General features: G+C 41.5%; 1 protein-coding gene across 4 annotated transcripts in view; it reads left to right on the top strand.

Annotated features, from left to right (window-relative positions):
- LOC139938779 (synergin gamma-like) overlaps positions 1 to 23,367 on the top strand; it is a 34,011-nt gene that overhangs the window by 6,760 nt on the left and 3,884 nt on the right. For 3 of the 4 annotated variants that reach the window (XM_071934403.1, XM_071934402.1, XM_071934405.1), the window contains 12 exons: positions 1,596 to 1,834; positions 2,424 to 2,690; positions 2,899 to 3,226; positions 3,927 to 4,149; positions 8,657 to 8,846; positions 10,405 to 10,572; positions 11,064 to 11,204; positions 14,953 to 16,395; positions 16,748 to 16,857; positions 19,369 to 19,519; positions 21,767 to 21,823; positions 22,635 to 22,726. In XM_071934403.1, the coding sequence (XP_071790504.1) occupies positions 1,596 to 1,834; positions 2,424 to 2,690; positions 2,899 to 3,226; positions 3,927 to 4,149; positions 8,657 to 8,846; positions 10,405 to 10,572; positions 11,064 to 11,204; positions 14,953 to 16,395; positions 16,748 to 16,857; positions 19,369 to 19,519; positions 21,767 to 21,823; positions 22,635 to 22,726 (3,409 nt within the window). The remainder of the gene's footprint in view (positions 1 to 1,595; positions 1,835 to 2,423; positions 2,691 to 2,898; positions 3,227 to 3,926; positions 4,150 to 8,656; positions 8,847 to 10,404; positions 10,573 to 11,063; positions 11,205 to 14,952; positions 16,396 to 16,747; positions 16,858 to 19,368; positions 19,520 to 21,766; positions 21,824 to 22,634; positions 22,727 to 23,367) is intronic. The other variant, XM_071934406.1, reaches the window with a different exon arrangement.

The following is a 23,367-nucleotide window of genomic DNA, read 5'->3' as shown; positions in this document are numbered from 1 at the left end:
ATCAGACTAATCAGGCCAACAAGGGTGAATTAAAAAAAAATAACAAAATGTAAATTTCAACTCCGTAAAATTTCACAGACAATAAATGTAACAAGACACTGGACACTATTGGTAATTGTCAAAGACCAGTCTTCTCACTTAGTGTATCTCAACATATGCATAAAATAACAAACCTTCGGAAATTTTACTCAATTGGTCTTCCAAGTTGCAAGAAAAAAACACCCTTGTCACACAAAGTTGTGTGCTTTCAGGTGCTTAATTTTGAGACCTCAAATTCTAAATCCGAGGTCTCAAAATCAAGTTCGTGGAAAATTATTTCTTTCTCGAAAACTTTGTCACTCCAGAGGAAGCCATTTCTCACATTGTTCTTTTCTATCAACCTCTCTCCCTATTACTCATAATCAAGAAAGGTTTTATGATAAAATTATTTTGAGTAAGTACCAATAGTGTCCACTGCCTTTAAAGGCAAATTATACCTTTGGGTTTTGGAACCGTTCCATGTTTTAATACTCTATAGATGTAGATAAAACTTAACTTGTGAAATAATTTCATTTCAATATGTCAGAATGTGGTCGCATTTTATTAGATCGCTGTCCACACAGGCAGAAAAATCCCTAATAGGAATACACAATCTGAGAAACATTACTAACAGAAACGCTTTTTAGATTGAAACTGTAGAGCGTAAAATCTTAAATCTTTTTATTACACACATTACTTAAAGCCATTGGACATGTTACTTAAAGCCATTGGACACTTTCGGTAAAAAGTATTGTCCAATGCCCACACTTCTTGTACCACAACTTATAAATAAAATAGCAAACCTGTGAAAATTTAGGCTCAATCGGTCATCGGAGTCGGGAGAAAATAACGGGTAAACCCACCCTTGTTTCCCCACGTTTCGCCGTGTCATGACATGTGTTTAAAATAAGTCCGTAATTCTCACTATCGAGAATTGATATTGTTTTAATGTTTTCTCAAAAAGTAAAGCATTTCATGGAATAATATTTCAAGAGAAGTCTTTCACCTTTACCTTCTGTAAACCCTGTAAATTATTTGTAAATCTGTGAACTTAAAAAACAAATAATGTACCGAAAGTGTATAATTGCTTTAAAGCCATTATACACTTTCGGTAAACAGTATTGTCCAAGTCCCACACTTTGTGTATCACAACTTATATATAAAATAACAATCCTGTGGAAATTTAGGCTCAATCGGACATCGGAGTCGGGAGAAAATAACGGGAAAACCCACTCCTGTTTTCGCGCGTTTTGCCGTGTCATGACATGTGTTTATAACAAATCCGTAATTCTCGTTAACGAGAATTTATATTGTTTTACCGTTTTCTCAAAAAGTAAAGCATTTCATGGACTAATATTTCAAGAGAAGTCTTTCACCATTACCTTCTGTAAACCCTGTAAATTATTTGTAAATCTGTGAACTTTTTTTTTTTTTTTCTGTACCGAAAGGGTCCAATGGCTTTAAAATGCCTATTACTATCGACACTAGGCACTAGGCTTCTAACCAATTGATTTTTATTGCCATTGATTTTAAGAGTGATTACCAAATGTGAACCTTCCCTTTAATACCTTCTGTAGCCAACAGAGGCAGCTTCTAGAGCAGCAGAAGCGGATGGAGGAGCAGATTAAGAAAGAGAGGTACTTCCAGGAGCAGCAGCGCAAACTGAAACAGTTTGGTCGAGTGGGCAACAAAGCGGCCTCGGTCGACGCCCTTAACATCAACCTGGACGACATGTTGGTTAAAGGAGGGGGCGGGGCAAGAGGTGCTGGGAAGGGAGCTGCGACAGCACAAGCTAAACCACAGCAGACCAAACCAGGTATTCAATTGTTGTAATTTAATATTGGAGTGGTGGCTGTCCAGTGTGGATAGTCATTGGATGCTTTACAGTGATAAATCATTCCCCTGCTTTTTGGTCAAAACGGGCAAGTTTTTGCCACAACAGACAGTGTCTACATGGATTTCTAACATTGTTAAAAAGATTGCATGAGTTACATGTAAATTAAAAAAAAAAAGGGTGCATTCGATTAGCTTCCCTGTGTCGACCCCATGGTGCTCACGTGGATGAACCCTGACAAGAGCTACATATAATCGAATGATCACTCACCCTCTCACCTTATAAGGGTTTACATGGTGCTACGGCGCATTTAGCAGCCACAGACAGGAACACTGGGGCGAACCCCTTCTCTTTTCGATAAGTGCACTGGGTTCTTTTACATGCGTTACACAACACATGGGACCAACGGATTTACGTCCCATCCGAAGGACGAAGTAATGGTCAAGTGTCACAGCTGGGGATTCGAACCCACACTCTGCTGATCAGAAACACCAGAGTTTGAATTCAGTGCTCTTAACCGCTCTGCCACGACACTTCCATAACATCTTATAAATGTTTCCTTTTTGACAAGCTCCTGCTCCTGGTATGGAAGATGATGGATTTGGAGACTTCCTCCAGGGCCCAACACCCCCACTGAACACCCCTCAGACACCCACCGCTGACCCCATCCTACCTCAGGGCCACCTGGCCTCCCCCGTTGGTCAGCCATCTCTGCAACAACCTCCATCCCAGGACGAAGGATTTGGAGATTTCCTACAAGGACCGGCAGGTGACGGAAACGGCAGATTGCAAGAGGTTGACCCGGGTGTGAGGATGCCACGCAAAGAAGGGAAGAAAGGTATTTATTTTGTTACGAATACAAAACTAATAATAATAAAATAACTGAGGATTAATTGAAGTGTGCATATGATCAAATTATCAATAAAACAAGTGGTGTAAGAAGGGTTAATTTAGGTTGTATAAAGCCTCCTTGCCTGTGCTCTTGAAACTGGTGCTTAATAACACACCCACCAGCGTTAAGTGAGTTTTGTGACTGTCATTTTCAGTGCGCTCCCTTGAGACTATGTTGCTTGACTCGACTGACCTGAAAGCTTCCAGCAAAGCCCCCAACGCCTTCCATCAACGGAAACCCCTCCGGGATTCCCAACCCGCTGCTGTGACTCCCACCTCCCAGTCCCAACGACAGCAGACATTCAATGCTCACCACAAAGCCAGACAGTGGTCCAGCGCCGAGAACTTCAACACGATGTTTGCTGCGCCGAACGCACACCCGGAGCAGAGTAGAGGAGGCCAGTCTGATTGTGGGCAGGGTTTGGGTGCGGGTAGCTCCATTGTTGGCTCACAGGGTGGAGATGGAAAAGCCATTCCTGCATGGTGAGTGATGATATTCAGAAAAGTGTTTTAAGAGGAAAATAAGTTCCTACCTTCAGCACCCCTGAGTAAATTTCATCTTCAATGTTTTCTTTTTGTAGCTCCTTACATCTTTCAGTGCCAAGGACGTAAAATCTATGTTATAAATGGTGTTTGAAGCTTTGCATGGTGTGGAGATTAAGAGTAACTATATATATAAATATGAATAGTAAACTTGCGGGTACAACCATGAGTAAAATTAATCTCTTTTGAAGGAGTGGTGGCTCTGAAAAGAGCCGGTTTGGTCTCGACGTTTCAAAAAACTACACTTTGCTCGTCTTCAGGAGAAAGAGAAAGAGATTTTACTCATCGTTGTACCCGCAACTTTACTATTCATATTTATATTTATAGTTACTTTTGGAAGCACTTATTATCATACTCAAAAAGTGTCTTCAATTGTACAAGTACGACCCATAATATTCATGTTATCAGGAAAGGAAAGTACCACTCAAGAAATACTATTGACTTGGGGATGAATCAAGGCAATACAAATTAGCAAGAAGTGGGACTCAAACCAATGACCTTCGGAATAACATGCCGGTGCTCCTGAAGTCATTGGTTTTTAGTCCCATTCTAGTCAAACCCAAATCAATTAAAAAATTTACCCAGTCAGTTTCCCTCATGGTTCGTAATATTTGATACTTTTCATTGATTCCGTCAAAAGGTGCATGAATGAGGCCAGCCTTCCGATCGTCTACCATCAGGTCCTGGAAGCATCCATCAGGGACAACGTCGTTGAGACCAACCTCCTGTACCCAATCCTCATGCTGTCCGGCTTGGACAAGCCCGTCCTGGGGCACATCTGGGCTCTCGCTAACCAGACCATACCTGGCCAGCTCACCAGGCTGGAGCTCTACTTTGCCCTTGGGATGATAGCTCTTACTCAGGTAATAATAATATACCTAGGGGGAGCATGGCCCCTGCATGCAGACTCGTGACAGCACGCGGTCGTTTCCAGTTTGTCACTTAAGGACCATGGATAGATTAAGAACGCGGTCACTCGCGTGCAGACTGGTGACAGCAGGCGGTCATTTCAAATTTGTCACGGGCCTTTGCCCAGTGGATTAAGCAGTCCAGTGATTTTTAAACACATTACTTCAAAGTCAAATGTTTCTCAAAATATCTTAATAATTATAATAATGTCAAAGTCTATTTTTACGGGATGATGTTAACCCCTATTTTTTCAACAGGTTTGTGTTAACCCATTTTTTCTTTACAGGTTTGTACATAATTTATTTTTTGCAGGTTTAACCCGTTCTTTTACAGGGCCTTGTTAACCCCATTTATTTGCAGGTTTTTTTCTTTCACGTCTGTTAATTAATAATCATTTTTGTACAGGATTTATAACCCGTTCTCTCCACAGGTATGATTTAACAATTTTCCCCTTCACTGTATTCCCCCTACCATTATGGCACTTGCTCCCGACACCAAGTGCATTTTCCGCAAGCTTCGTAAGCTTAAGGAAAAGAACACCCATTACATGTCACATCTTGATAACTACGGTTTTTATCGTTTTTCCCGTATCATTCCCAAAGGCCTACAGATCAAGTGTACCCCTTCCTTTGGGGACCTTGACCCATCCTTTTTGAAACAATGGAACAAGACACTCACTAATACGTCTTTCCGTTTGATGAAGTTGCTGGAAAATCAATGCCAACAATTCATTGATAACCAGTTGCTTGAAATAACAGACACTGAGTCTCAACTCCAGGAGTCATGTTCCATTGAAGAGTTTGAACAGTTACAAGATACCATACTATGTAACGTCAAACACTTAAGGTCCACCCTAATGGAAACACAGAACAAGAAACGTATGAATGTCCTGGCTAACCATAAGAAACACACCCATAGACGTTTCCACAGTAAGAGAGCCAGTATTGCTCCCCCTACTGTTAGGTCGCCAGAGACCAATACTGTAGTTAACCTGTCTGACATGGTCCTTACTGACCCACAGGTTAAACTCCTCTCAAGGGGTCTTAAGTTTTGCCCCACACCCAGAGAACCTAACCAACTTCTTTTCCAACAGGACATGGCCCAATTCAACCGTAGGTTACGCCTACGTGAATACTTTCATGTAGACCCCTCCATGGATGACGAGTCATCTGTGGAGACCCAACCCATTCCCCGCAACCGCTTCAAGGAAAAGAGTACTTGGGTACCCCCTAAGAACCGAGATGTGTCTCTAGAGACATACATCAATTCGGTTAACTCCGAGGTTCTTAAGGCCCCCAGTACCCCTACTCCCAATAACCTCCCCCAAGATGAGCGGCACGCCCTTACACAGCTCCGCCAATCACCAGACATAGTGATTAAACGGGCTGACAAGGGGTCCGCAGTTGTAGTCATGAACACACATGACTACATTGCTGAGGGCCTCAGACAGCTCAGTAACACTGATCATTACATTGAATGTGCTTCTGACCCCACTGAATCTTTCTCCCAAGATATCAGTGACACCCTGGTTAGGATCTATAACGCCAATGGTATTGAGAAAGATACATTTAACTATCTCCTCCCACATGACCCACGTACAGCAAGGTTCTACCTTCTACCTAAGATACACAAGCCCAATGACCCGGGGAGACCTATTGTATCTGGGAATGGTAGCCCCACAGAGCGCATTTCTGAGTTTGTCGATAGCTTCCTCAAACCCTTAGTCTGCCGTATTCCTTCCTTCATTAAGGATACCAAAGACTTTCTCCACAAACTAGATGAGGTCAAGCACCAAATACCTGACTCTGCTATTTTGGTTACTTTTGATGTTTTATCACTGTATACTAACATACCCCATCATGAAGGCATGAGTGCATGTGTCTCTGCCCTCAATGCTAGTAATCAGTCCCGCCCCTCAGTGAGTCATATTAAGGAACTCATGAGCCACATTCTAATGAAGAATAATTTCACATTTTCTGACAGGCATTTTCTACAGGTACAGGGTACTGCCATGGGTACCAAAATGGCACCCTCATATGCTAACCTATTCATGTCTCAGTTGGAGGACAGACTCCTGTCCTCCGCCCCCAACCGACCACTAGTTTGGTGGAGATTTATTGATGATATTTTCTCCATCTGGTGTGGTGACCAAGACAGCTTGGATGAGTTTATTAACCATATCAACTCATTTCACCCCACCATAAAGTTCACTACCGAACAATCTCTCACCAGTGTGAACTTTCTAGATGTGACAATAACCAAGTCTCCTAATGGCCTTGTCACAGATGTTTACAGTAAACCCACCGACACCCACCAGTACCTTCTCTCCAATAGCTGTCACCCTAGTCACTGTAAGAAGGCAATTGCTTACAGTCAGGCCTTACGTATCAGACGTATCTGTTCCACCTTCCACCCCAAACTACCCAAACTTCCCTCAATTCTCAATAATAACATGCCTATACTTCACTCCTCCAGCAGGTTACACTCAGCAATCCCCGAGGTTCCCATGGTTGCATTCCGCCGCCCTAAGAACCTTGGTGACATACTGGTCAGGGCCAAACTTCCCCCGACAGATATACTGGGCTGTCACAAATGTACCCGTTCCAAATGCAGAACGTGTCTGCACATTAAGCCCTCACTCAAGGTGAAGAGTCATACCACTGGCTCTTCATACAACATCAAGACCGACTCTGAATGTAGCACGTCTAATGTAGTCTATGTCATATCATGTAAGAGATGTGGGCTACAATATGTGGGAGAGACTAAGACCAAACTTAGTCTTCGCTTTGCGAATCATGTCTCTTCCATAAAGACTAAGAAACCGTACCCAGTCTCTATCCACTTTAACAGCCCCAATCATAGTGTTAGTGATGTTGAACTTCTGGTAATTGAAGCTTGCAATGGTGATGACACACACCGCAAGAGTAGAGAATCACACTGGATTCACCAACTCAAGACAGTCAAACCCTTTGGACTTAACATAAACACTGGTATCAAATAACTTCTCATTACCCTCCACTTCACTTCGGCCTAAGAACTTATATGTTGTATATATTCATAAAGTATAAATTAATCTTGTTTAAAGTTGTTTTTATAAATTCATCACTGTAACTATCTGATGTAAGTACCCCCCCCCCTCTTTTTCCACATGAAAATCATCTTACCTTTGATCTTGCTATTCTTATTAATTGACCTTTGTTAGTTGCATCATGATGCAACTTGCTCTCTAATCCTACCCTTTCATGTTGTCCGGCATTGTTGTCGAACAATACATTTACCACTTTTATGGTCCAGTAACCCATCCTTTCATTCTAAACATCCTTTGTCCTCACCACTCTACTCCTATTGGTTCACAGCCACACATTGTCTCTGAAATAGAAACTTTGATTGGCTGTTATTTTCCCGCTTCTTTTGGATCCTTTCCTCAATCCCTTTCCCCCTCTCTTTTTCTATAAATGGATATGTATTTGTTTGTACTTGTTTTATGCCTCTGAAGAAGGTCCGGTTTGGATCGAAAGCTAAGGCCATCTACCCTATTCATTATATTATTAATAATGTCAAAGTCTTATGTAGCACACACATCTACCTAACTCAAGGCGCTTAGTATATACAAACTTTCAGAAAGACAGGTTATTAAAGTGATGAATTCTGAGACCCAAATGTAGCACCTTAAAAGGGTTTACAGAGTGCTACGGCACATTCAGCAGCCACAGCCAGGAACACCGCGCCAACCCCTTCTCTTTCGATAAGTGCACTGGGTTCTTTTACATGCGTTACACAACACATGGGACCAGCGGCTTTACAACCCATCCGAAGGACGAAGCAATGGTTAAGTGTCTTGCTTAAGGACACAAGTGTCACGGCTGGGGATTCAAACCCACACTCTGCTGATCAGAAACACCAGAGTTTGAATTTGGTGCTCTTAACCGCTCGGCCATAAACATGAGAGTAGACAGTCATTTACGTAATACAGCACTTGAATTTGAGAAAAAACACCTTAGACTATCTGAAGCTGCTGTAAGCTTCTAACCAATAGTTTTTATTACCATTGGTAAAAGTGATTACCAAATGTATACCTGTCCTTTTAAGGGTCTAACTGAATTTGGACATGAACACTGGCGCTTTATTTTCTGATTTCAGTAGGGAGTGTGTTTCAGTTTATATGGGTGCGTTTAATTGGCTTCCCTGGGTCGACCCCGGTCTGCCCCCGGTATGTTCGTATAGCATGACGTCATTCCAGGGGCCCACCTGGGTCAGCCCCAAGTGCCCTGCTTGTGGAGTGGGTCACTTGGGGCTGGCCTGAGGTGAATGATGTCACCATGATAGGGTGAGTGATCGTTGGATTTAGCTCCCGATTTCCACCCGAGTGAGCACTGCAGGGTCGACCCAGGGAAGCTTATCAAACGCACCCTAAGAAAGAACTATCAGACTAGAAAAATAAATTCTTCTTGATCCTTTCAGAATGGACAGCAGCCGTCCGTCGAAGCACTGCACCATTGCAGGGAAGCACCACTACCAGTACTAACCCCCAAGGGGCAGTCAGGGCCCCAGACCATCCCACAGTCTATTGCCAAGCCTGCTACTGAGAAGGGGGCCATGAAGGGGCCAGATGAATTTATTCCATTTCAAGAGGCACCTAAGGCAAAACCAAGTAAGTTTTTTTATGAATGTTTGTCTAAAGGTTGTCCAATCGAGAATCCATAATTTCTTGAGTTTCAGGAAGTATTTAAGCCGAGTAATATGCCTGTGATTTTTGTTTTCACAAAACTCATGAAAGTACCGAGTATTCAGTGCTTACACACATCCGTGTTTATGAGTAAAACCAAAATTAATGTTCCCGAATCCCACCTGAGTGATATGCCTGTGATTTTTTTTTTTTCAGAATTCGGGGAAAGTACTGATTAGTCAGTGCTAACACACATCGGTGTATATGGGTAAAACCAAAAATTGAATATTCTTTATCCCCGATACAAATTTTAACATCTATTAAAAACGCTGTATACAATCACCCTGGAACCCATTTCCTTCAGGCCAGTGATCCTGACTCACAAGCCTACTGCTGGTGTCAAATAGCCCTGAAGAGCAGGGAAAAAAAATCACACTGTTTCCTATTTGAAGATTCAATACCATGATTTGTTATGATTCAAAGTTGCTTTCATGTTAATATATAACACTGTTTGCCCTTGTGATACTTAAGTCAGTGAACTCAGTTACAGTGACACCCTAAACCACATGACATGGCCTAATGAACTTTTGATCAGATAAGAAAGATCCTGTTGAAAACTGCTCAATCCCATAGAGTTATACATGTATATAAGAACTAGAGGGCGCACAAGCCTAGATACGCGGCCCGTTGTGCGGCCATTTTCTAAGTTGACAAAGCAGCATTGCATAGCATTATCATAACACACACACCAACATGTACATGCAATAATAATAATAATAATATCGAAGTGTCTTATATAGCGCACGTATATACCAAACAAGGTACTCAAGGCGCTGAGTATACACAAACTTTCAGAAAGATAGGTTATTGCAGTGATGAATTCTGAGACCCAATTATTAAGCACCTTACAAGGGTTTACAAGTTGCTCGGCGCATACAGCAGCTACAGCCAGGAACACCTGGGCAAACCCCTTCTCTTTTCGATAGGTGCACTGGGTTCTTTTACATGCGTTACACAACACATGGGACCAACGGCTTTACATCCCATCCGAAGGAGGAAGCAATGGTTATGTGTCTTGCTCAAGGACACAGTGTCACGGCTGGGGATTTGCACCCACACTCTGCTGATCAGAAACACCAGAGTTTGAAATCCATGCTCTTAACCGCTCGGCCACGACACTTCCATTCAACGCGCGTACAACGAACTTACAAAATGGTGCGCGTATCTCCTTGCGGTCCCGTTGCGTTTGTGCACGCAGCATCACCAGTGCGCCCTCTAGTTCTTATATATAACTCTATGCTCAATCCCAAGACGGTGAGTACAGACTCGAGTTTGTTATTATCTCGCAACTTCGACGACCAATTGAGTTCAAATTTTCACAGGTTTGTTATTTTGTGCATATGTTGGGTTACACCAGGTGGAAGACTGGTCTTTGACAGTTACCAATAGTGTCTATTGTCTTTAAGCAGGGCCATGAAGTTACACCTACATGAAGCTCTTCTTGGAGCTCATTCTTATACCATATTTCCCCCTCTTCTCTCAGACACAAAGACTATACAGCATGTGTTAGAACCGTCCGATTCTAAACCAAGCAGCGGATCAAGCTCTAAATGGGGTTCGTCTGTCACCGTTAAGACACGCAAGTCTTTGGAGGATGACGATACGGACCGACAACTCGGCATGGACTCGAGCTTGAAGTTTCCCAAAGAAGGTAGGTATCACTAAGCCAATCTAGTAGGGCTTCAGAAAAAGATTTTTGTATCTAAATTTAAATGTAAAAAATCTCTCATGACTTGTGCTGTAAATCACCAGAAAAACTCTCTTTCCTTTGTGATAGTTGCCATCACCTTTCTATTGTTGTCATCTTTCAATTGTGGCCTAGATCTCTCTACTTTGTTGTCGCTGGCCAAGTATTTCAAGATACAATTGACTCGATATGGAAAATCCAATTTTAACAAAAACATTTTTTTTTTATATTTATTTTGAGATATCTATCATGTGTTGTTCATTTAGTTTGCAAACTAAGCCAGAAGCACCAGATCAAGTAATTTTGGGGTTATTGCTTCAAATTTGTTCTCTTTGCCATAAGCTCTTAAGATTTTAACCAATGCGGTCTGTTTGCATACTTAGTAAGGTATTACTAACTTTCTTCACATTAAACCCTTCCTTTGTCTACTATCCCACCGCTGCCACCGAATGCAGAGGAGAACTGCTATATCTTTTCAGGCTCTCCGGCGGACTCCTCGAGTGAAAGGAGCTCCCCACTTGTCTGGGACCCAAACTCCATTTATGATAAGCTTACTTGTCGCTCACAGGAGTCTGTCTCCTCGGGTTCGCTGTCAGGTTTGTTTTGTTTGAGCAGGGAAGGCATTCCCAACCCAGTTTGTCGCCACCTCCTGCTCCTCGCTGGTGTGAACCTCCTAGACCCTCTCAGTGCTTATTTAGTACTGTGTTGTCTTTGCATCACTTGTACATGCGGGCGTAGTTGTCTTTTACAAGCTATATCACCCCTGATCATTATGACACTTGATCAACCCTGATCATTAAGTTATGCATGTTTCTATTATTATTTTTTAAGGTGATTTTTTGCATGTACTTTTTCACATCCCTGCTATATTTTCTTATCTTGTATCTTAAGCAGTTATCTTCTTTACCTTTTCATTGTGACATTGGTTTTTCACCAAACTAGTTCGTCAGAACACCGCTCTTAATTTATAGGCAGGGAATTTTATTGTTGAATTGGTGCAAACAAATGTTGTCTCACAAAAAAGGGGGCTTCAAGCAAAAAGGGTGTATCAAGTTGCCGTTGGGTTTGTGTGTCTGGGATAGTTATGGGCATCTTGACACTTTCAAACACTCGCATTTTCAAACACTCGCATTCAGTGCAAAAATATCTGATCTCAGATAAAGTGGTGAGCCAGTATAATGAGAATTAAACCAGTCAGTTTTATATAAATGCAGTGGACAGTATTGGCAGTTACTCAAAATAATTATTAACATAAAACCTTACAGGGTAATGAGTAATGGGGAGAGGTTGATAGTATAAAATATTGTGAGTAACAGCTCCGTCTGAAGTAAAACAGTTTTTGAGAAAGAAGTAATTTTCCATGAATTTGATTTATGCATATGTTGAGACACACCAAGTGAGAAGACTGGTTTTGGACAATAACCAATAGTCTCTAGTGTCTTTTAAAAAACTGAGCACATAAAGTAAAAATGCCAGAAAGGTAGTTTCAAAGTTTTTTCACTGACACAACATTATTGATGTTTTGCCGGCTTTTATTCTCTCTAATTTTTGTTTTTGGCCGCAGACAATCAACTAGATTATTTTTCAATAGCCAAAAAAAAATTATCTGAAAGCCTTTACCATGATTAGATCAGCCCTTGCACTGAGTACTACTTTCCTGCTTTTGTTCATCGGTAAAATATCACGGCTGATGTTCTGCTCCACTGGTTTAAATGTTACTTAAATTAAGTTGCTGTCTTTGAAATTCTTGGATGGTTGGATACATTTTGTGATAAGCTTGGTTGTAGTTTTTGGTAGTTGTTTTTAGTAAACTGGTGTTTGCATGTTTGTTTTGCTTTGCATGTACAGTGCATTTATATGTTCTCCCATTTAAGCACAACCTAGTTCCAAGTGGTGTACGTTCTCACCTAGCCATTTTCCCCCGCGAATGCCACAGCTCGATCATAACCCCTGGGAGCATGACTTTGAATAGCCAAGTATTTTTGATATTTTCATTAGTCCTGGGGTTGATCAATTCTTTGTTGGAAATGTATGCAGAGTGCGCAAACAAAAGAGCCATCACAGAGCAACTGGTTTCCTCTCATTCTTCCTATATATTGTCACATGTTTAAAGGCAGTGGACACTATTGGTAAATACTCAAAATAATTATTACATGTACCATAAAACCTTACTTGGTAACGAGTAATGGGGAGAGGTTGATACTATAAAACAGTGTGAGAAACGGCTCCCTCTGAAGTGATGTAGTTTTCGAGAAAGAAGTAATTTTCCATGAATTTGATTTCAAGACCTCAGATTTAGAATTTGAGGTCTCGAAATCAAGCATGTAAAAGCACAAAACTTGGTGTGACAAGGGTGTTTTTTCTTTCATAGTTATCTCACAACTTCGACGACCAATTGAGCTCAAATTTTCACAGGTTTGTTATTTTATGCATATATTGAGATACACCAATGAGAAGACTGGTCTTTGACAATTACCAATAGTGTCCAGTGTCTTTAACTATTTTTAGTTTAGGGTGACCTTGTAAAGACATAACTCATTTGAAGTGGATTGCACCAACATATTTCCTTTGTTGCACGTGCGTTCTATGCGGCCTACAAGCGCCATAGAAGCGTTCAAAAGTGGTTTGACACTCATAGAGGTTCCCGTCCAGGGGATAGTGACAATATGTGTCTATTGACCCCTTGCACGCGCGTCACACGCCGCGACTGATGCAGTGCTCACCATTCAGTTCAGTTCAATTCAATTCAATTTTATTGGTCCTACCATGGAGGAAATTCATTTTGAATACATGCAATACAGACAAAATTAATAACACACAATCATAAATAAACTACTGGAAAAACATAATATTATTTAATGTTGGTGGTCAATAGGTTTACGTGTAAATGCAGCGTCACCTAAAAATGCGCACTTCTCTGAATAACACGCGTTGACATTGACCACCAAAATGGCGCATCCAAGATTATTCTGAAGACGACATCAGGTGAAGTGGGTCAATACGGTGCGCTGCTGATTGTAACCCACAAATGAACATAGTCTGGTCCCATCTTGGTCATGACAGTTACTATTCATGGTTGCTAAAATGCACTTGGGGAACCAAAGATCCATGTAGTAGCACGCTGTATTTTTCTGTTAGTTAAAATCAGGCACGTAATTGCTCATGTCAGTTTCCTGATTTTAGGATTTTTTCTTTCAAAAACCTCCTTTTAAAAGCCTTTACATTTTCTTGAAAGAAGTAAAGCTATCACCAAAGAGAGAAATAAATAGTCAACATTGGATCCAAACCTGTAGTTTTATTGTTCTAATATTGCACAGAGTCTATGAACCTCCTGAAATGACCACCTTGGAGGTTTCGGGTCAAGAATAAAGGGAAACCCAGCCTGCAAGTAATTTGTCAGGAAATTTCACATTCCTCAAACCCCATCCCTGTAAAGTCTGTGTTTGACTTGTTGGTTTGTAATAGCGAAAGAAGTAGATAATTGCTTTGTATTGCACCCTGAAGGCCTGATGCTTTGTTTTTTGAAAGGGCAAGGGTACCAAGGCGTTTTCTTCTTGGTAACGAGCTCCTCTATGGAGAAGTGGTAAATTTCTATTGAAACATTCAATGGGCACCATAAACTTTTGGACAAATCGTTAATGGTTTGTCGCGGTGATAGTCGAGACGTGGTCGTGGAGTAATGAATGATTAATTTCGATAGAATACCGCGTTGCGAGATCACTGGTCTTGCCTGAAACTGATGTCTGTCGACTAAATCTCCTCCATTAAGTGAGACTGCACAGCAGTAGTCTGAGCAGTAGTCTCATAGGGGACAGCAGTCTCGCGAGAACATCGCCATTTGCGCGGGAATCACAGAGAGGGTCGGAACGCTATCACCGCAACAGACATTTAACGCCTTTTCCACAAGTCTGGGGCACCGAGGCAATGAATAGGGGCAGTGGAGGAAATTGCCTCCATTGTCTCGATGAAGTATCAGGCCTGACTGACCCTTCCATGTAGCTGCAGATGAGACTCGTAGGTCAAAAACAAACTAAATTATGACTGTGGCACTACAGCTTTTATGAGCTTAGGCTCCAACTTGAGCTCCGTCAGCCATTTTGAAAATTTACACTTTCGGTACGGGACTTTAAACTGGCAGATGGTTGCTAAGCCAAAGCCTACACTGTGGTTTCAAAACTGGTCAAAGTGGGTTTTTGTTTTACTCTCATACACTCACTGAATTATCTGAAACATGCACTTTTCTAGAAATTATTTCATATACTTTTTTAGCGAGTTATTATAAGACTAAAATATCTTTGTAATTATTGGTCTCATAATTTTAATTTCTTCCGCTCTGTTTTATAGATCGAACGCCAATAGAAGAAGATGATGATGACGATGATGATGATGATGATTTTAATGACTTCAAATCAGCCCCAGGGCCATCCAAGATGAGCGGTTCTTCATCTCTTGGTGCCTTCCCGTCCATCGCACCTCCTCGAGGGATCAACAGCGGACCACTGAATTCCACCATCTCAGCAACTTCTAAACAGAGCAGGTTCGCATCGTCGGGAATGCGATCACTTGATTCCCCGCTCGACGGGAAGTCCAGGTCTTCGTACTCGAGCGAGGAGCAGCAGAAGATCGACCTCTTCCAGATGGACTTTGAGAAGGTGTTTCCGAAGGTTGGGAAGAAAGGCAGCAGCTCGAATGAATTTGGGGGCTTCCAGAGTGTGACGGCAAATGTCTCTCCAACGGTACCAGAAGACGAAGAGTTTGGAGACTTTGCACAGTTTAGGCACTCTGCATCAGAGTCTGACCTGATGGGGATGCAGCCTACTAACGGCGATAAGTATGCGGTGTTTCGGGACCTACTCGGCGGGGACTCTGCAACTTCAGGACAGGAAACCCAACAGATGAAGTCAACGGAGATAACAGAAGGGGACGAGTTTGATGACTTCAAGAAAGCAGAGCCAGCAAAAGAGGAGTCTTCAACAGGTGGATCTGATTCCATGGCAGCCTTCAAAGAGGCCACCCAGATGCCACCAAGCTTCACTGCTAACTTCCAGGATGCTTACCCTAACACAGCCCCGCAGGCTTCATTATTTGGACCGTTGCCATCACTGCCATCAATCAACCTAAGTCCTAGCTTACCAGAGGAGGAAGATGGATTTGCTGATTTCAAACAGGCGATGCCAATGCCCTCGAGCGCTTCAGACGTTAACAACCTAAAGTCTGACTCCGTCAGCACAAGCTCCTCTGAAGGAAAGTACAACGTACTCCGAGGCTTAGGTAGCCTGGATGATCCATGTCCACCAGATGATGAGTTTGGTGACTTCAAGACAACTCAACACAGTACCACAGACTCTCTGAGTGCGTTCAGCATCAAATCAATCGATGAAAACACCCTTGGAGGAATGAAAAAACCAATGTCGGCAAGCGATCTGTACGGCATGGAATTTGATGCTCTGGGTTCCATCAACAGCGCAACAGAGCCCATGGCGATGCTGAATCTCGAAGATGCCTCGGAGAATGATCGCAGTGACATCCTAGAGACCACACCTACCAACCCTGTAGACCATTCCTTCCCGCCGGCGGCACCTCCCAACGCATTCCATTCAATGCAGAATAGCGGGATCGCTAAACTAGACTCCATCGACAGGCTTGATTTAAAGACCTTTGAACTTGACCTGACCCTTGGGAACCTCGGTGAGATGGAGAGCAAAGATCGAGGGGATTCCTTCGGGGAGTTCAGCAGCGCCCCCGTGGACATGACGAGTCCCAATGAGAACGGGAATCTTTTTAAAGGTAGGGACACAAGTGTATCACTTGATATTTAGTATTAAAAAGCCGCATTCCCTTAGAGTGACCCCTTGCATGGCTGCCATTTCCCAGGTTGTATGGTAAACTTGGGTGTGATCCCTAGCCACACGGGCTTCTGACTGGCATCCCCGAACAAAGATAGTGCCGGATATAGGGAGACCGCCAACATACGGCTGTATAGCTCAGTTGGTGGAGCGCCGTTACAGTAATCCAGTTGTCCCACACAGTTATTTTCTCCTTGTTCAAACCAAAAACTACCTTATAGTTATTATCCAGTCAGTTTCCTTCGTAGTTTATAACTTGATATTTTTTTTTTTTTTCAATTGCGAAATTTCAGATCCCTCTGGGCCTCTGCCTCCGTCCTATGGTGTGTCATCGGTTCCTCTGGTTCCTAGCGGGTCCAGCACGATCGCCGACAGATATTCAGAAGTAGTAGGAGATGTGGATGTAAGTTTGTCTTTGGATTTCTTCTGCCACACTTATTCTAGGTAGTTTAATTATCTCTAATAGTATAATAGGTCTTATAGTATAAGTTATCACACAAGCGCAAGTGGAAAACAAAAAAATAGCGCTTCTGCATCCCATAGCCGACGCGTCCCATATCCAACAATATCCAACGATATTTTTCTTCCAATAATTTATCTTCCAGTCTCACTTGCAACGCTCAAAATTTAAAATTTCAGAGTGTTATTTCACGCTCTCAAAGTTTAGAATGTTTTTTTTGCAATGTCCGTATACGGAGCGTGACAAAAGAACATTTCACAATACGCACTGTGTACTAAAAACAGAGGAAGTAGGATATAAAACGGAGGTCGTAGCATTGTTTTTATCCCCCTAGCAGTTTGAGCTTCTGATTGGTGGATTAGAGCGTACTGGAAGATAAAGCGCTTTATCACACCCCTAGGGGCGTATGAAAGTGCTATGTATTTTTTCCTGCACGGTATGTGGAGCTTTGTGTTCATTTTGAAGTATGAGACCTATTCCTTTGTGAAGGCCTAGTCACACTGCAGCAATAACGAAAACGATAAGGACGCAAAGGATAGCATTCTATTGGTTGAATTGCTCCTTGCAGAATACGCCCAGGCTTAATCAACCAATCGAGGGCGTGCATTTTTAACTTTATCGTTTTCGTTCTTGTTATTGAGGCTCGTGTGACCGGGCCTTTAAGACCATGTAATGGTTTACAAGGTGCTGTGGCGCTTTATGCTGCCAATCAGAACCCTTCTACTCTTAACGATATGTGCACTGGGTTATTTTACATGCATCAATAATTATGAAGTGTTTTGCTCTAGGACACAAGTGTCATGACTGGGACACAAACCCACACATTCTGCAGAACAGAAACGCTCCATTAACTGTTTAAACACCATGTCAACCTCTACCCTCTCAGGTAACCGCTTATACCCATGGGTGAAGAGAAGCAATTATAGTGAAGTATCTTGCTCAAGGACACAAGTGTCATGACTGAGATTTGAACCCACACCATGATGACTATAAACCACCAGAACTTTAATTCCATGCTTTAAACTGCTCGGACATACATGTTGCATAACTCATCTGCTTACTAGAACCTCCGGCAAGCTAGGGTGCCTTTTTCTTCGCTTACAGTTTGCAGTGTTTATGAAACATTAACTTACACCAATCCGGGCGTGCAAGTGTTGAGCATTGCCATTTCCTGCGGAGTCTTCAGTGCCTAGACTAATACACAAAGACATTGCAGTTGTTACATTTTTTCAATAGAGGGCGCTACCAATTTTGTTTTGTCGGATTGGTCTATACTTAGGCCGTGACTGAAATGGCGGCTACAGCTCAGCTACGGCTAGATTTAACGCATCATCATGCATTGAAGTATAGGACTTCCTGAACAACACCCTTAGCAACAGTCAGAGCCATAGCTGTCGCTGCCAATTTGGATACGGCCTAAGGCTTGCTCAATAAAGGCTCTGTATATATTTGGTTATGTCTCTGAAAATTGCTAAAAGCTTAGTGGGTGAAAAGTACAACAGCTTTGGCTAGTATAATGCATATTGAGAAACTTTTACTGCTGGAGCACTGTAGTCATGGAAAAAAATATCCTAAAAAATTTGAATCTGAGAATCTCAAAAAAATACTACCACTTATTGATGTGAAATTTCCACAGGTTAGTTTTATGGTACAATGTTCACTGGAGTCAACACATGACAAATACAGAACTGTATGGTAAGGAACCAAAACTATCCACCAAAATACAACAGCATCGTCTGAGACTCGCAGGGTACTCTTACAGAAACACCAAAGAACCTGTCTCTCAGCTTATCACCGGGGCCCAATTTCACAGAGAACCAAAACTATCCACTAAAGAAAAAACAGCATTGTCTGAGACTCGCAGGGCTTTCTTACAGAAACACCAAAGAACCTGTCTCTCAGCTTATCACCGGGGCCCAATTTCACAGAGCTTCTAAGCACGAAAGTTTGCTTAGCATGAAATTTTTTCCTTGATAAAAACAGGATTACCAACCAACTTTCCATTTGTTGCATACTGCTTGTTACTGGTACTCGGCTGTTGCTTATCCTGAAAATCACGTTGAAATTTGGTTGATAATCCTGTTTTTATCAAGGAAGAAATTTCATGCTAAGCAAATTTGTATGCTAAGCAGCTCTATGAAATTGGGCCCTGGTCACCAAAACATCGAAGGAGAAACAGGGAAAGACAGAAGCTCAGCTGTACAGATGTAGTTGCTAGGGACATCGGGGTGCCTCCAGCTGATCTTCCCAACCTAATGAGAGAGAGACAGGGATGGGCGAGCCTCAACATGATTCCGACCTCGGTCGACTAGAGAGAGAGTGAGATAGGATTGGAACAAACAGTGGGTTCCGAATACCAAACGTGTCAACCCCTTGAAGCAGAAAACCCAGGCTTAATGAAATTGTCCCACTGGTGTGAAATGTCACGCTCTTTCCTTTTTTTCTTCTTCTCAGGATGAAAACCGCCATGCCAGCGAGTGGCAGCGGTGTTTGCAGAATTGCTACGAGTCTATCAAGAAAGCCAACAATGTCTTCAATAACATCAGCAGTTCCTCCGTCTGCAATGAAGTTATCAAGTCCTCAGAGGGAGGGGAGTACCTCACAGGTAATAAATTGTCTTTAAAGTCACCTGGAAGTGGTATTTTTTCAAAATAAAGCTTTTGTCACTAATATATGTGTTTTGATGAGTGGAATGGAATGTGAATAAACAGTTAACTAAGGATTAAAAAAATCAGTTCTTATGTTATTTACAAATTTAAGAGTAGACCCCGACCCGAGAGGGCGCTGTTCGTGACGTCAATCGAGGCAGACTTTGCCTGTAATGCGTAGAGTAAACACAATTGTAAAGTACATGTACGGACCAAGTCGTGAGTTTGTACGTTTCAAAAAACAAAAAAAATGTTTTTTTCCTGCAATGCCGACCAGGTGTATTGCTGCTGAATGCAGAAAAACACTTTTTGAAATGTACCAACTCACAACTTAGACGTACATGTACTTTGCATGTGTGTTTACTAGACGCATTGCAGGCAAAGTCTGCCTCGATTGACGTCACAAAAGGGGTAGGCGGAGTCAGCCCCCAAACAACTTTATATATTTTTAAAACATATAAATCGTGACAAACAATTACTAAAAAAATTGTTTTGTTGTTCGTAAGCATATACTCTTATGTTTGAAAGAAAAAAATTCTATTTCCAGGTGACTTTGGATGCTTCTGGGAACTACTTGAAATAGTTGTTAACAGATTTGTTTTTGTATGCATATGTTGGGATGCAACCCAGTGAGAATACTGGTCTTTGACAATTACCAAACTCTCTACTGCTTGTTTTCAAGTACGTTTTTATGTTAACAATTACTTTGAGTAGTTACCAATAGTGCCGGTGCTTTTAAAGCTTCAAATCTGTGGAGAAAGTTAACATTGTGAAAGAAGAGCCTCTAAAAGGAATACTTCTAAAAAAGGGATTACCTTTTGTATCAGGTAGTACCTCACAGGTAGAATTATGAGGGGAGTACCCAGAAGGTAATATTCTGAATAGGGGATCAACTAAGAAAAATACATTCATAAATACCTCAGACAGTTTTGCAATTCCTTTTGGTGGAGAGCGCGTCACGTGGGTGTGTATAAACCTTTGTTTATGACCAGTGAAAAGTGTTGAAACATGGGCCTGACACACGAGCTTGCACCTGTGCTTATAAGACAGTTTCTTCACTCCTATTGGTCGAGAGCAATGGCTGGGACTGTTGTGCCACATCACGCGATATGCGCGACATGCACAGCATTCCCTGCACAGCATTCCCTTATAAGGAGTTGTTTACCCGATCGGGCCGAGGGCCTTACCATTTCATAGCTGGAGGGGTGTATGTTAAAAGAAATCATTGAACAATTAAAATGTTGGCATTAATTTTACTTTTTGATAATTTACCTCGACTTAGTCTCGGCAAATTTATCAAGAACCAGGCCTCATTGGGATTAAACAGTTAGTTGAAAACCTCTTCACCACACATTGATTCCCTTTTTTAAAGGCAGTGGACACTATTGGTAATTACTCAAAATAATTGTTAGCATAAAACCTTACTTGGTATCAAGCAGTGGAGAGCTGTTAATAGTACTAAAACATTGTGAGAAGTGGCTCCCGATGAAGAAATGTAGTTTTCGGGAAAGAATTTTCCACGAATTTGATTTCGAGACCTCAGAATTAGATTTTGAGGTCTCCAAATCAAGCATCTGAAAGCACACAACTTCGTGTGACAAGGGTGTTTTTTCCTTTCATTATTATCTCTCAACTTCGACGACGAATTGAGCTCAAATTTTCACATGTTTGTTGTTTTATGCATACATGTATGTTGAGATACACCAAGTGAGACACTGTGAGAAGACTTGTCTTTGACAATTACCAATAGTGTCCAGTGTCTTAAAGCCATTATACACTTTCGGTAAACAGTATTGTCCAAGTCCCACACTTCGTATATCACAACTTATATATAAAATAACAATCTTGTGGAAATTTAGGCTCAGTCGGACATCGGAGTCGGGAGAAAATAACAGGAAAACCCACTCCGACCTGTTTTCGCGCGTTTCGCCAGGTCATGACATATGTTTATAACAAATCCGTAATTCTCGTTAACGAGAACTTATATTGTTTTACCGTTTTCCCAAAAAGTAAAGCATTTCATGGACTAATATTTCAAGAGAAGTCTTTCACCATTACCTTCTGTAAACCCTGTAAATTATTTGTAAATCTGTGAACTTTTTTTTTTTTTTTCTGTACCGAAAGGGTCCAATGGCTTTAAAACAACAAAACTTGTTTTTGATTTTTGATTTTCTAACAAAATTTTTGTTTATTGTCATTTTCAGCGGTGATTGAAATATACCGAGTGGCTTGTCGAATTGTAACGTCAATGAACGCCATGGGTAAGTCCCAGATTGATGTTACTGTGAACAATGTATACTCTGCAGCATTAATACATTTGTCTGGTGCAGTCAAGCATAGCTTCATTGGCTGGTTTTTTCTTACTCAAACAATTTTTCAACCGATCAGCTGAATTCCTCTTTTTATATTTTCATTTGGGCCATTCAACCTTGCAAAAAAACACTGTAAAAGAATCTTGCGATTTTCTCATTTTTGTTGAAGTTATGGTTGCATGCCTGAAATCTCCTGAATTTGAGTGCTATAGAGAGCTGAAAATACCCTGTACAAAGTAAACATGAAACTTCCTTCCTTGTCTTCTGTCCATGGGCTTCTTGGCTGGTATAGTGTTTGGTTTTCACAACCAGAATAAATTAAACCAAATTAAATTGAAAGTTGTCCCAAACAATCAATCCAGGAAATGTTTTAAGGATTACTACCAGGGAGCTGATTAAAGGAATGTGACACTCGGTTCAGACAGGTCCAATTCAATTTTTTGTTTCAGACTGGCGAACTTAACATACCATTTACATTAGGTTCGGCTCATGACAAGATCGACGCCTGAAACCAAGGCGCTCCAGAGTCGTTTTGAACGACTGCAACAGTCGACCTTTCGACTTCTAGCGCGTCGCTCCTAACTGTTTCAGATGCAAACTTTTCATGCACTTCATTCAATAATTTGGTTTGGCGCAACTCTGGAACGCCTGTCTGTAATGGGTATTTTTGACCCAATGACCACGTCAATAGTTTAAAGCGTGTTGATACGGTTATTGTGCAATGCACTGTATAAGAACTAGTTATTATTGTTATGAACAGGTGTTGATACAGCTGATCTACAGAGGCTCGAAAAGGACATTGAGCTGATGTGGAATAATCTCTCTGCCTTTCTGGCATCCAGTACTATTGTGGTAAGTAAAATACGGTCAGCGATGTCTTCTTTAAGGCTGCATACTTTATAATTGTTTATATAACACCCAATCAGATCCTTGCCATTTGATTGGAGGATTGTCCGTCACGTGTTAGCAAATAAAAGTACTCTTGCACGCTACGTCACTCACTGTGCATTTTTTCGTTCCATCCGAAAAGTACTATTGCACAGTGAGTAAAAACATCACTGCCTGGCGTCTGTAGTAATGCAGCAGTGTTACTGCAAGGCAGACGCTTTGTTTGTTTTGAAATTTGTATCCTCCAATCAAAATGGAAAAAACATTTACTTGGTTGTTATAAAAAATAATAATAATAATGGATGTTTTTCATTCATGCAATAGTGCGAATATTTTCATTCGTTGAAACATGGAATGTTCCATCCAACTCGGCTCTGCCTCGTTAAATAGAACATTCTATCTTTCAACTCATGAACATATTTGCACCATTGCACTCATAAACATTCATTATTTGTATACTAATACTACATGTAGATTGTTAATGCTAAATTCTCCAAAAATTAGTGCCCCTCAAAAAAACTGACTTGATGAAAAGCACTGCAGCTGTTGATGGTATAAAACTATTTTAAGAACGGTTTTGAATCTGAGAAACTGTTCATGCATGA

This window comes from Asterias amurensis, chromosome 6 (assembly GCF_032118995.1).
Source record: "Asterias amurensis chromosome 6, ASM3211899v1".
NCBI classification, from domain to species: Eukaryota; Metazoa; Echinodermata; class Asteroidea; order Forcipulatida; family Asteriidae; genus Asterias; species Asterias amurensis.
This window is presented reverse-complemented; position numbering and strand designations above follow the sequence as displayed.